Genomic DNA, 15,161 nt, shown 5'->3' with positions numbered 1-15,161 from the left:
GAACCGGTGATGTTCTATTACACTGTTCGCTCTATCTCTCAAAATATAATTATGCCCTGGTACCCGCACAGTGTCACACAATTCTAAGTAATTGACATTTCATCCTGAGCTAATCTAACAACAAGTACATTTCACTTAGAGCTTCCTTTCGTACGTCTCAATTCAGTATTCTACAGCTTTCATATTGTAGTCGTGAAATTGTAAAGTAATAATGGTAATAACAAATTTCAGTATTGTTGTATTATAAAAAAGTATTAACACCTTAATATTATAAAAAAGTTTTTAGGGTGTTTGAAAAATGTTATCAACTTGGCTAATCGTTATTTAGCTATGAAAGTGACATCATTGCTACAAAAATTGTTACGAACATTGATTCTTAAGTTTTAGTCTGTGTATGGTGTTACCTAATTGTAATTCTTTTATAACCAAATTTGTTGGATATTTTATTTATTTATAATTCTTATATTTAATTATTTGTCCTTCTTTTTTTCTTTTTAGCAGGTCTTTCCATTTTCCACATATTCTTTCTGCCATTATCTGGCAATTTCCATACCTAGATGAACTTTGTAACTATTTCTGATTTTATTCCCCGTAAAAATACATAAATAAATTTAGTGTGATGGTGGTGGTATGAAAAATTCTATTTTTTTTACATTTACATTTGAAAAATTTTCAAGCTGAACACTTTTTACTCCCTCTATGAACTTTTATGTATCAGTGGAATTTTGGTAAAAGATTTGGTGCAACTTACAGAATATTTCTAATACAAAATATTACAAATGATTAAAGTTTGCTATAATAATAATAGTTTTCTTACCATATTCTCCCCAATAATCGCCAGCACCACTGGCTTTCACCAAAATCAGAGTGCCACTGGACCTGTACTTAGCTGCTGCTCTGATTTTTGGAATGCTAAGGGCCAACTGCAATTGCACCTCGTCTTCTGATAATCTAGCCCTCAAACCAGTTACTCGTAATGTGGAAACACCTCTGGCAGTGACGTTCTTGAATTGAGCTCTGTATCCATCGGATCCTCCGCCAAGCGCAATATGGAGTTCGTCAAGAATGATTGGCTCCACTTCTGGATAACCCAACTGTGGCAAACCTGATATAAACATGCCAATATTAATAATTGTATTTTTATGGAAATTTTAAAATGCTTCTGATTTAACACTAAATTCTTGTAGACGGTAATTTTTATATTTCGAAGTAATTTGCAATTGGAATAGGAATATATAGAGTGGTTCAGAATAAGTTTCTTTTATAAAGATTTTCATTCTTAAACAAATTGAGTTTGAACAAAACTGTAAAGCAGGCCACCTAATTATCTTCTCTAGCTATGGTGGTACGAGAAGACACATAAATTCAATGGTTTTAAGGAGTGAACAAGATGGAAGCAAAATATTTTTATAAATGCCATTTTTTCTGTTTTATCGTGCATTTAAACGTGCATAGTAATATAACCTTAAAATGACCTTGGACTTTACAATTTTTAATTAAACGTGAAACTTCGAAACCATTCAAATTACATATAAAAATTTTCTCGTACCACCACAGCTAGAGAAGATAATTAGGCGACCTGTTTCACATTGCCCACCCTGTATAGTAGTAGGTTATGTATATTCTTTATTTCGGATTTACAGCCAAGAAATTTAGACTTGGTTTACATTCATCCTAACTGTACATTGCCAACTTCATCCATTCGTTCATCTCATTCACTCATTTCTTTCATTCGTTTTTCCTAACTTATTTCTTTTATTATTATCCTACTTATCAATCTACTGTTTCCTATCTGTTTCTTATCGCCCTATTGCGCTTCTTCCCATTTTCTCCTTCCTTTTATTTTTCAACTTTCTCAGCCAGTCTTCTATCCTCTCATCCTTTCTTCCGCTCACTACATTCCCTATTCTAACTCAACAAAGTTGTTCCAATTTTTGTGTAGGGATAATGTTATTTTAAACATAAATTACTGCTTGCTGGAAAATTATGCATGAATTACTACTTATCTGAGAAATAACTTAAAATTTGATGGCAATGGTTCTCATTCTTTTATTTCTTAACGTCACAAATCTTTTTACGTTGACAAATTAATCTCAACATTTAATAAATTCAACGAATTCGATTTAAACAGATTCGTCAATTTCTCATTTACAGTTTGGCTTGAAAACTCATATTCTGAGGTATTAGCACTGTCCTCCATATCACACTATTTAAATACATAAACGTACACCAATTTACCTAATTATCATACAAGGAAAGAAAAAATAACTCTCATACGTTCGACAAAAAAAGGTGCAATTTTTCGTGCAAATAATGAAATGTCTGAAATGTATTTTAAGCACATTGGTAAGGTGCAAAAATTATTACAGCCTACATATTTATGCGGGGTGTGTACAAAAGTTGCTGCCGAACTTCAGGAGCGTGTAGTGCTCATAAAAACGAGTAAAAGAGTCTTGATAAACATGGGTCTAAAAATCGTTAGATTTAAAAGAGTGTACAGTAAAACAGTGACTTCGTTGGATGAATTGAAACACCGTATTGACAATTCCTGCCAAGTGATAGAAGAAATGTCGGGGATTTTTCAACGCGTGATATTTTCAAACGAAAATGTGCTGTAAAAGTAACATCTTACAATTAGTGACAGAAGCGTCTCGTAACTCCGAAATTAATGGTTTTTAGACCCACGTTTATTAAGACTTTTTTCCTTGCTTTGATGAGTAGATACTGCGCGCTCCTGAAGTTTTATAAACACCCTGTACAATTAAGAATAAGTTCGAGTACTTTCCTTTTGTTTTCACAAGCATTGAATGAAATTGCTTCCAAAGGGAGCATCCTCCGTCGTTACACTGACTTTCAAGAATGTGAAATTTATTATATCTTAGACATTCATATGGTTAACAGTAATTTGAATATTTTCCCTTTTATCACTTCAGAATCATTTACAATGATAAAATTGATTTAACGAGAAGCAACCACCACCGTTACGCTGCCTTTGAACAAAATTTCGCGTAAAAATTCATATTTATAAAAATTCCTAACTTCGTACCAAAATTTCGTATTCCAACGAAACAGTGAAAGGAATGTAACGCATTCCCAGTCAGAATACCCAGACATTATATATTTGCCAATTATCATACTGTTCACCGAGAATAATCGAAAGTAATGGGCGGGAAAAAAATTCGTCAAAAGTAGAAGGAGAAGAAGATGGATTCTGTAATAGCAGGAATTCGTGCGATGTTTTATTCAATCTGGCTGAGTGAACGAAACCTATTCCATCAGGCTGTCGTGTATAGTGTGAGTGGAATGTAGGACACTGGGTGACCATTCGAATACACCGTTATAACCTGCTTCTTTGCCGCGAAGTTTTTTACTCGTTTCAACGACACCACGTGCTCCCGCGATCTGTAATTCCCGACTTTCGACTTCCGTATTTTTCCCTCGTCGACACGCGAATTCTACTTTTAGAAAATGGGACTGTGCCGTCCTCGGGCAAGTGCACTTGCAACTTGGTCACCGCGACGTACCGGGTGTCCAATAAAATCGAGCCCGACAGATTTTAGGCTGAATTGTATCAAGTAATTTCAAACCAGTGAACAGTATTTGTTTTTGAGCTAACGTAAGTTAAAAATTGTAGTTGTAGTAGGTTTTTCAAACGAAACATTACATATGTGAATTATGTACGTACGAATAAACAGTAATATGAATAATTAAGAGGAAATGGTGAGAAGAAATTTTTCATTTTATAAATTGAACACCTTGTACAGTAGTTTTGAGGTAATTAATTCTGTGCCCTTTGTAAGCATTAAATTGAGAGTATTACCACTCTGAAACCTATTTTCTTGAAGATATGTCGACTACAAAACTAATCTAATTAATTGTAAGAAACAAATGAACAGCATGCTTTCACATAAAGAAGAATTCGAATTACGTGGTTTGTATCATTTAAATGATGATGAATAAAAGATTACAGAAACAGCAACAGCGATGACAGTGTATCTGTCGACTTCTAAGAAGCAATTAGTTGACAAAAGATACAATTTTCTATCAGAAAAAATTCTACCAGCCTTTGTTGCACAATTCAAACACCAACAACTTTTATCGAAGAAAATCGATCAATTTTCAACGAAAAAATGTTAAATGGTAACCAGAGTAAAAAATTCTATCAAGCTTTATCAACTAATCTCAAATTTTAAGAAGGTGTAATGTATTTATTAAAAAGAAATAAGCACGATATCTAATTCCTTTATTTTTTGATCATTAAGTACAATGTACTTACTTTTTGACACAAAAACCGATTTGTCGGTCTACACAAGAAATTTTACGAAAGGAAGCTAAAGTTTAAAACATCGTGAACATTTTTCAAGTACGGTTAAAAGCACTACCAGAAATATAAAGCAAATAATTACCAATCCACTAGCTCGTTTAACATCGATAACAAAAACTGCCACAAGAAGAAATATCAACTTCTGTTACTTCAAAAAACGACAGAACTTCTAAATAGTAGCGGCAAAAACTGACACGAAAAATTCCGTTAACCTGAATTACTCGTGAAAAGGAGCATAGAGATTCGCAGCGCAAGAAATTCCATCAATTTCTTGCTAGATAACTCGACTAACACAATTTCTTACCATGACGGAAGCGCTCGGTGAGGACGTTGGCCGATCTCGCGAGGCAGCCCTCGATATTACGGTCCCTCCTCGTGCAAGGTTCCAAAAACTCTAATCCCCTGTACCTGCCTATCGCCTGAACGCCAGTCAGCAACGCACACGCGCACACCAACAAGATACTTTTCATGTTTGGCTGTTCGTGTGAACGGTTCTCTCTGGCTCCTTTCTATCGTCGTCCGCGTCGATCGAATTTCTCCGCTTGGAATGACCGACAGTCAGGGATGCGCCAGGCCTTATAGCGAGGCCTTGACATTGCCCCCGCTATGCCTTCGAGGCTTCCACGCGAACAACCAGAACAGAATCCACAGACGGATTCCTCGCGTCCCCCAACTAAGGGGGCTTTCTTCGATTGCTTTCCAAAAAGCATCCTATTATATAATTGCCGAAAGATAAAAAACTTATTTGTTTTTGCTTGTTTATGGTTTTGAATAATTTCGATCTTCCGGAAGATAAAGTGACGAATGATCGTGTAAGTAGTGGAGTGATGGGATAGCACTATTTGCTAGTGGCGATAATTAGCGCCTATATGCACATTTAATTAATTATTTTATTCGTGATATTAAAAAAGTGAAAAATATTGGTTTTTAATCTTTAGCGCATCTTTCCGAAAAATTTGAAAATATTACGAAATAATCGTCGTAACAAGCTGTTGAAACAGTGAAAATATAGATATAGTCACTTGATAACTTCGATAAAAATCGGTATTCTTAAAATTCGATTTTCCAGCAAAAACATTTGAAAAATGTCCATACGTGTAACCGACTGGTTACCTTTTTCATAATACTTTCTTTTGATAGAATACAAGAAATTGAGCTTAAAGTGTAAATCAAATTAAATTTGATTGAGGTGCACTTTTATCATTTATAGCTCAGTTGTGGAGAAATTTGGAGTTTGAGCTGCTGATAAAGTCGCAGAATTTGGTATTTGGTATGCTGAAAGTTGGTCAAATTGAACGATTAGGTGCTGAATTTGATATGTGTACAGTAAGTATAGTGAAAGGTGTTTCAGTTGAATGATGGTTGTCTGTGTTATTGAAAAATTGTTATTTAGTATACTAAAGAATTCTATGACTTTGAATGAGTTTAATGAAGATAGTAGTATCTGATTAATTTGTTATGATGAGTTTGACTTGAAAAAAGTAGGAGAAGATAATTAACAAAGATTATTTATTATTTATTATTCATTATTTGTTATTATTACTGACGGTATTTATTTCACTTAGTATTACTTTTATATAGCAAAAATTTAATTGTAAACTTCATGGAGAGGCTGAGAACCGTCGGTAAAACAGTGTCGGTAATAGCACTGCTGGTGACTTCAATGCTTGCATAGAAAGGATCTAGCGATTCACTTAAATGTTTCCAGTGCATGAACTTTAAATTCTTGTGTTCAATTTGTAAAAATAGATTAACGAATTACTTTCTGTGTGGAGTGATAATAATTATTCAAGCATACAAATTAATTCCAAACCTAATAATAATGTATTATATCGGTGAAAACGAAACGTCGTTCTTTCAACAGCTAAGATTGGCGGGTTGTTATCATATATTAAATTTTGTCGGATCATAAATATTTATACATAATAGTCAGGAAGAAGGAATTTGCTGGAGGACACGTGTATTGAATTGTAAAAAGATTCGTAATACAATTGTTTGGACATTATTATCTGACGTGAAGTATAATCGACATAGGTGCCTAATTTTTTTGCATAAATTTAAACTTGCGGAAACTGCTAAAAATATCAATTTACCATTTGAAGAGGGTTACGTAAGTGTTAAGACACTTGAACGTTGGTGGGTAAAATCCAAGGTTGGTGACTTTTCATTGGAAATGAGCCAAGAAGAAGGTCAGATAGGGTCGTCGATGGTAACGATTCAAGAAAAATTATTGAAAATAATCCACGGTAAAGAACATCCTCACTAGATCTTTCTCCAACATTTCTTCAAACACCCGAACAATTTGTTTAACAAATAAATTATTTTTAAATGAAGACACTGCAATAGCAGCGTTAAAGATTTTTATAAATTTGGAGTAATGAAATTAGTTAATCGTGGAGAAAAGTATATAATATCGTGTGGAAATAATTTTCTATTTGATAGCTTTATTTTTTGAAGAAACACAATGCATCTTATAAGTTTTACTTTTTTAAAAATTCACGTGCACCAACCTGATCGAATAAAATAAACCGAACCTTATTGTTAATACAACAGTTTACGATGCGGTAAAAGACTATTTTTGAGTTTAGAATTCTTAACTTATTGCTAGAACGCATTTAGAGGATTAGAATATGTCTTAGATAGGGAAGTTGAAATTTATAGCTTAGACTTTTTAAAAATTCAATAGCCTGAAGATGTATGTATGTATTAAGAAGTGGAAGTTTCCGAAGGGCGAATCAGAAATTAGTCGCAAAGGTCAAGAGATCGAAAAGTCACAACCTGGAGGAAATTCCGCGCTGTTGCCAAACTTCCATCACCTTTAACTCACAATCAGACACTAGAATTTGTATTAGGTGTATAAATAAGTTCCCGCGGTTTTCTTCGAAGATGTATTTATTAATATAATAAAAGGAACGGTACAATAATTTCATTCAAAATGTTTGCGGTGAAAAATGCTTTGCGCTCTGAGGCGATGAAGTCATTGACCTATCTGTTAACTTCAGCTTCAACTCTAAGTTTCATATAAATATTGTACATAATGTATTATAAGTATTTACGCTTATAATAATAATAAAGTATTAGGTTGTCCGGAATGTTAAGACAAATAAAATTCGATGAAAACATATAAAGTACGTATACATTCTGAAAAATTACTTTTTCGCGTCCTGTCTTTTGAAAGTCTATTCGTAACAATTATTTACTATTTAATTTCTTATCGAAGTTATACAGGGTGAACCACGAAACGTGGTCAATTTAAATTATTCTATTCTTAGTGGGCCGATCGAAAATATTTTTGTGGTATAGCATTGTTCAAAGAGAGCTTTAAGATGATTATAATAAATTTCTCATCAATTCGTTTTTTTCGGAGTTTTCAAGGTTACATTCAGTTTTTTATAGATGAACCTATAATTCTTTTACATATTTGTTACGATACTTGCCGAATTTGTCTCAATATCCGCTAAAAGACAGGTGTAAGCAAATTATAGGTTTGTCTATAAGAAACTGAAGGTGATCTTGAAAACTCCGAAAATAATGTGTTGCTAAAAAATTTACTGTAATCATCTTAAAGCTCATTTTGCACCATGTTATACCAGAAAAGTGTTTCCGATTGACCCATTAACCACGCTTAATATTTTTCTTTTAACCAGTTAATTGCGGAATTTAGTTTTAAAAATCCCTCACGGGTACACACGTCGAACGCAGGGCAAATGCTCCTATTATAAACTTGACGAAAGAAGTAAAGCAAAACGGGGAAGGATTACACTTTTATTCGATAAAAAATTAACAATTCATTGTTGAAAAGGATATTATTATTGAAAACTTAAAAATCGTCACAAAATAATAAAATTCATAAACAAGAAAAATTAAAGAAGAAAAATAATCTTAAGAGATCCGGTTGATTTAATGTAAAGGAAACATACCGCCAAATGACATTTTTATTACTTCTTATTGAAATTTGGAGTTTTTATAGTAAATGGTGTTTTTTTATTTTATACCACGAGTATACACGTCAACCCCACCGAAATAAAGTTTTGGATTGACGTGTATACACGTCGAACGCAGTTAACTGGTTAAAGGAAAAAGTAGATACCACTGAAACAGCAAATGAAGTATGCAATATTTAAGGAGAAGGTAGTCTATCGGAAAAAATTGTTCGCAAATGATTCGCAAAGTTTAAATATGGAAATTACAAGATTTTCGTGAAAATAAAACCGAAGTTTTTGGCAAAATGGAACTTTCGAATTGCCGGAACGACGGTGAAAAGTTGTGGAACAAAACGGTACATATCTTGTAGAATATAGAAATTATTACTTTAAATACAGAATTTACTTATTTACTTAAAATCGACGCAAATTTTCCGAACAGCCCAATATAAAGTACAAGAAAAATGATAATATATCCACATTAAAGTCAAAAGGCATCTCTTAGCACACTTATTATCATCTCGTAAAATTTCCATTGAATCTAATCAACTTTCTATCCATTTCGACTCCGCTGAAAACTAACATGTACATAATTTTGTCTACAATCACCATACGGTATAGAGGTCAGTGATTACAGCGATTTCTGTGGCTTCGTTAGAAAGCGCAAGCGGGTTTAGGCCCGTAACGAAACGATGACCATAAATTCCTATTCTCTTTTTTCCTTATTTCTGAACGTATTACGTCAAGACGTTCGATACGAAACACGATACATGTTAATTATTTTCACGGCTGACTTTCTCACAGTCGTCGCCGCGATCGCGATTTTCCTCCATGTCTGGAAAACGATAGAGGCAAACTGGTTCGCGCAAAATGGTATTATTGGCGATCGTTACCGGATTTCTTCAGGTTTTCTCGTCATATCTTCGAAATGCCGTATTCGACTGTTGAAAGAGTCAAACGAAATGTCTCTGGGCGAAGTTCATTCAGGAAGCTACCGCCATTTCTCGAGAAAGTTACCGGATTTTCTAATTAGATGGTAATTTACCGCTGAGAAGTGGGCAAGCAATTACTTCATGATTTAATTGTTTAAAGTCCATTGCTTTTTTAAGTTTGTACTATACTCAGAATTAACAATAAATGTCTTTTTCACGATATTGTTAATTTTGTTAGCGTTAAGAAAATTTAGCGTTAAAATTTTGTTAAGGTTCATTGACGTGGATTGTTTAGCATTTTTGCAGAAGTGATAGATTTAATGAAATTTTTTTGGTCATTTTTTAATTCTGTTTATGAGTCTGTCATATAAGATTGTTTTCTTCTTCTAAGACTGTAGGGAATTTTTACGAAAATACTTCATCTGGATGATACTTTAGATCTGGGACAATTGCCCCAACTTAAATAAAATGAATGTCAAAAACATTTCTGATATTGTTCATTGAATCCAAATAAAATTAATGTATTTAATATTTCATACTGGTTGGAAAAAAGTGGCCAAGATTTGATGAAGACTGGGTAAAAAACTGAAGTGACGCTATTTGACCATTTCTCCCGAAATTCTGCATAATGATAAAAAAAAAAAATACCCAAATAAAAATCAAAATTATTTACGAGTTTATACTACAGATTCGTTAAAATGCAGTTATAGTTCAAATTTAATTACATTTGAATCTGTTGTTAACACTGTAAGTCATTAGAAAGAATTGCATTTTCATTAATTTTTTAATTCATTGCAATTCTTTATTTTCCAAGATCTTCCACAGCAAATAAAATGTAAGAAAAAGTAGCACTGCTGTATATTTGCATAATTATATATAATGTGCAAAGTACGATAGAAAAAATCACAAAATGATGCTGTAATTAGAATCGTTTGCCTAATGAGGGTGGCCAAATCATGACACTTGATTAATGAGCGATAAAAATTTGAACGAGGTACAACGAAAGTAAGCGGATGTGAATGGTGGACGTCAGAAGAGTCAGTCTGCTTAGCAAAGAATGTTAAGCACCGTTAATAAGCACCGTAACTCGTGATCACGGTCGGAATCGATCATGATCCGGGCGTTATGACGGGAATTGAGCCGTAATGCTTTCGTTCGACATGGTGTCGTACGTAAAATGCACGAGTATAGAATATTTAATACCATGACGATAATGGTTATTAATTGAATTGTATTAATATCAATATTCTCTTGTTTCCATGTACAAAATTAATGTTGCAGATGATCTCCTAATTTACATTTCCTGAGGTCTTCCTTATCTACAGAAAATGGGATATGTGACTGTTTAAAAAGGTACTGAATTAGTATTTTTTATTTTCTAGTGTTCCAATATTTTGGCAATATTGTATTTTTGAATAATATATCTTATTCTTTTCGAAGTAATTATGTTTCAAGTTAATTAACATTTAAATAAAGTCATAAATTTTTCAATAAAATAAAATGATGTCGTCAATTTTTGTTGTGGTTATCACAATATCATCCAAATACCATCTACAATAAGGAACAATTCTGTTAACATGGGCAATATCATAGTTATTAACACACTTCCAAGATCCTCAATTCTCAACTTAAAAATAACTAATCAAATTTCACAATTCTGAAGCATTTAACGCACTCTTAGGTTCCTCAATTGTGAACTTAAAGATAATTTATCAAATTGCACAATTTTAACAGAAATTCTTGCTCAAAATAGACAGAAAATACCAATCATGTCTAAAACTGTTTGCAAATTTCTGATATCCAATTCACGTAAATATAACCCCATAGAAACCTATACTGTCCTCCTTAAACAGTCAATAAACAACACTATACGTCGTTCAAAATAAGAGTAACCTCGCTGTCGGACCGATTCTCGTCCGTTCTGCGCATAGACAGAGAGCGTAGCAGAGGGTAAGGCGGAGAACAACGTAGGTGGTTAAGTGGGGGTTTGGACGTTGTAGCCCTGCCTTAGGCACGTTCCATGCGCGAAGCGAGGTTACTCTAATTTTGAACAGAGTATACTTAGGCATCATGAAGCATTTGCATGATTCGATCCTCAATTTGCACCATAACAACGCACCAGCTTCCACTTCGATGCTTGTTCGCAACTTTTTGGCCATAAATTTGGCTAACATCATCCCGGAAGCACCGTATTCACCTGACCAAGCACCGTGCGACTTTTTCCTGTTTCCCAAACTGAAACTTTCACTACGGGGACGCTATTTTGAATCAATTGAGGTGATAAAACAAAATTCGCTAAATGAGCTAAAAGCCACTCCAGGCATAAGCGTATTGCAAGCAATGGGAATTATTTTGAGGACTAATAGACCTGTATTTCTCAAGGCAGTTTGAACTTGTCCACTTGAACTTGTCTTCTTGAAAGAAGCCTATGTTTAAATTGTTATGAAAATAATTATGTTAGTAATGTTATTTATATGTAAGGAATCTATCTTGAAAAAGGTGAGATAATTTGCCATTTTCTTGGACGATTAAGTTAGGTCAATTTTGCTCTCATACTTGTTGAACAGTGAGCCTGTTACCATTACAATCTTTGGAGAAACTCTTGGAAATAAGAGAAGCAAAGAAGCTCAGAAGATAGTTGTATATCGTGGTATCATAACTTTATTATTGTTGATTAATAGTAGCATCTAATTGAAACAACTATATTGTTCTGAGTCTGAAGATTGGAAAATGATTTCACCTCTAATCCTCAGGACTTAGGAGAAGTTTACTTCTAATTGCGATTCCAGTATTTAAATCATATTGATGTTATTGCATTCATGTTGAATAAATGCATGATTTGTATTTGCTTTGATTGCTCCTGGAACTTGTCGAATAGAGTGGTGAATATCATCAAAGTGCAGAAACGTTCAATCTTTGTCCCTCGACGGCGTTTAAGAACGGCGTTGCACGATGCTCTACTTATTCCCTGCTACAATGGAACAATGCCGTTTCGTTCGACTGTAATGAATTTTCCAAGCTGACTCCCCGTTATTTAAGGTCTTCCTTTCGACGCAAATTATCGACAGTACACGATGAGAGTCGATGCACCATGAGAATGCGAGGTCAGAGACCGTCAGTTTCTCAAGGCGAACAGCTATCTTGACAGAGGAAGAAAGTCTCTTGTCCGCTTCGTGATGTTCCCCGATACGAACGGAAGAAGTAGGAAAGATCAACGATTTCCGAGAAGCTCCTGAATAATCCTTGAGCGTAATTTGTCATCAGAGAGAGGCAATTGTACGTTCTTACTGGCGGACACATCGAGTCGGAGTTACTATCGAGGTAAGTCGAGGCTCCTATTAACCCTTCGAAGCCTGAACAATTTTTCTTTCTCCCGGCAAGTTTTTTTTTTCATTTGGGAGTCTCAGATATCTCGAAACTTCTCTTTACCTGAGCAAATTTTCTCTCACTTGGGAGTCTCAAATATATAATAGTTAACCCTTGTACAACGCGGATGTTAGGTCCCATAGAAATGCCGCGTTATGCGAAACTCAGATCAGATTCAATTTAACAATGAAACTTGATTTTTATGGAAAGATAAAGGATTGCTACAATTTGTAAACCACGTTATATCGAAACTGCTTTGAAGTACAGCGTTATACGAGGGTTACTTGTATCTCAAATATCTCGAAACTTCTCTTTACCTGAGCAAATTTTCTTTCACTTGGGACTCTCAAATATTTCACAGCTAAATATCTCTACTCTAAATACCCCAAAAATTAAAAAAGGTATCTGTACCATTCGACTGAGTTTAGTTACATATAATTTTTATACACTTACAGATTAATTTAAAATTTAGTGAATGAGCTGCAGTGCTCATTCAGGCAGCTAAGGGATGAGGTGTATCGAAGGAGAACGTAACGAAGAAAATTCTCTCTATCCCTTATGAGCTGAATTAACACATTCTAAAACAATATTAAAAAATCACATTAACATATTTAACTACAAGAAAACGTCAATATTACATTCCTGTCATTGTAATCTACTTTTTTGTCTAATGGAAATTCTGCTTCCAAGAACTACCGTGCAACACCGATGATATTTCTGTTACTGGATCGCTTGGTAATGAATTGAATGATTAAAAAATGATAGCTTTTATATAATAAATTGTATTTAATTGGACTTCTACCTACGTGGAACTTGAAAGAGTAAGAATGTTTGATCTGTTAGTGTCACTAGTGACAAAAGTTTGATCTTAAATGTTTAAAATGTATTTTAAACACATCTTTGGAGTGTAAAATGTATTATATCCTAAGTATTTCGTATGAGTAATAATAATTTTGAGTATTTTCCTTTTTTCTCTCCTAAATCGTTTAAAAATTACAGTAGAATTAATTTAATTGATCTAAATACTGTCTTTTTGCGCTGGCAAGTGTAATCGACAGAAAACGTAGAGGAGAGTGTACGAATATAGGATACCCATTTTATCTTTTGACCTAGGGAGTCTCAGAATTGCTATAAATAAAAAAATTAAACTTTGGGGTATTTCATTACAGAAACTTTTGACCCCTTCACTTTTTCTAAATTAGATCAAAATCGGACAAGTAGAAATTCTGATAGTAATACGAGACAGTGTCACTTTTGAGAAAAATAAGTTATGAAACTGCGTTAAAGCATTAATAAAAAAGTTTTCATAGCATATGTTTCAAGTGTAAAATATAACAACACGATCACAATTTATTTAGTTTTGCAATAATCACATGTAAATTTCTCTTTCTGGTCAAATTTTTTCAGTTTAACAGCTTTGATGTAACATCTGCCATATTTTCTTCAAAATAATTCTTTCCTAGACCTTTTTTCCTTATTTAACTTTGTACTTGACATCTAAGGAAGTGATTGAAATTCATTTTATTATTTAGTAATAAATTTTAAAATGTGGTAGTAATATCAGACAGTCTCATATTGCTACAAACTCGCCATTTTACTTTCTGTCATTGTACCACAATCGAAAATACAGTATACTTAAAATCTTCATTAATATTCTCAAACTACGATTGTTATGGAATAATTTGCCTCCTTTGTTCCTTTGAAAATCACAAAATAAACCAAAGTAAATTCCACTTCAATATGAGCATGCAAAAACTTTCGTTTCGAAACGAAAAACGTCCATTAAGCAGAGACACAACAATGGCTGTTATGGTGGAGTGTTATTTTCTTGATAATATTTCATTTGCAATCATTGTCAAAAATGTCAGTACAGATCAAAAACTTGACGTCTCGTATTTCTACCCTATCTCATATTCGTGCCCTCTGCTCTACTATTAAATGAACTGATAAATTGCTTTAAATTACGTTATTATTGTTCATCGCAAGATTTTACTTGGTGAATCCTTGCAATGACAACATAGTTGACTGATAGTATATATTTCGATTGATAGTATTCCAAACACTGCATTATTCTAAATAAATTCCTACGCAAACATGAAATTTGATATTCCAAAGAATCTAAATTATCGTTCACATTTCCCTAAAATTCTATTACAAAAGACTTAAAACGAGTGTTTCTTTAGCTACTTAAAAACCACGGACGCACACAAAAAGCTGCAATACAATTGTCAATTCTTCAGAATTTCTTCAATTCTCCTCGTCATCTTTAAACGAAGTATACAGGGTGAGTCACGTAACTTGTCCACCCTTGGTAACTTCTAAAATACACAACTGATACGAAAAAGTGATTTATATAGAAATTGCACTGTATCGAAGGAGACATATGATGCAGAAACGAGTTTTTTAAATAATCTATTTGTTTACAAGATATCAAGGTGACCTTGAATTTTTTAAAATAGAATGTACCAAAATTTAAAAGAGCAGTGAATTTCTTATGAGAATCCTTTGGTATCATTGTTTATTAGCAGTAGGCGCTCAAACCTCCATACACCTGTGCAACCTGTTAATTAAGGACAGAAATTGTCCACTATTTTACCTTTCTATTGTTTGATTTTA

At 33.5% G+C, this 15,161-nt stretch overlaps 1 protein-coding gene across 1 annotated transcript in view; it reads right to left on the bottom strand.

The window, feature by feature from the left end:
* LOC108578513 (protein takeout) overlaps positions 1–4,794 on the bottom strand; it is a 6,197-nt gene extending 1,403 nt beyond the window's left edge. Inside the window, exons 1-2 of the mRNA XM_017941865.1 lie at positions 4,629–4,794; positions 818–1,105 (exon numbers count right to left, since the gene is read on the bottom strand). Coding sequence (XP_017797354.1) covers positions 818–1,105; positions 4,629–4,794 — 454 coding nt within the window. The remainder of the gene's footprint in view (positions 1–817; positions 1,106–4,628) is intronic.
* Between the last annotated feature and the right edge of the window lie 10,367 nt (positions 4,795–15,161).

Source organism: Habropoda laboriosa, unplaced genomic scaffold, assembly GCF_001263275.1.
Source record: "Habropoda laboriosa isolate 0110345459 unplaced genomic scaffold, ASM126327v1 scaffold38, whole genome shotgun sequence".
Lineage (NCBI taxonomy): Eukaryota > Metazoa > Arthropoda > Insecta > Hymenoptera > Apidae > Habropoda > Habropoda laboriosa.
This window is presented reverse-complemented; position numbering and strand designations above follow the sequence as displayed.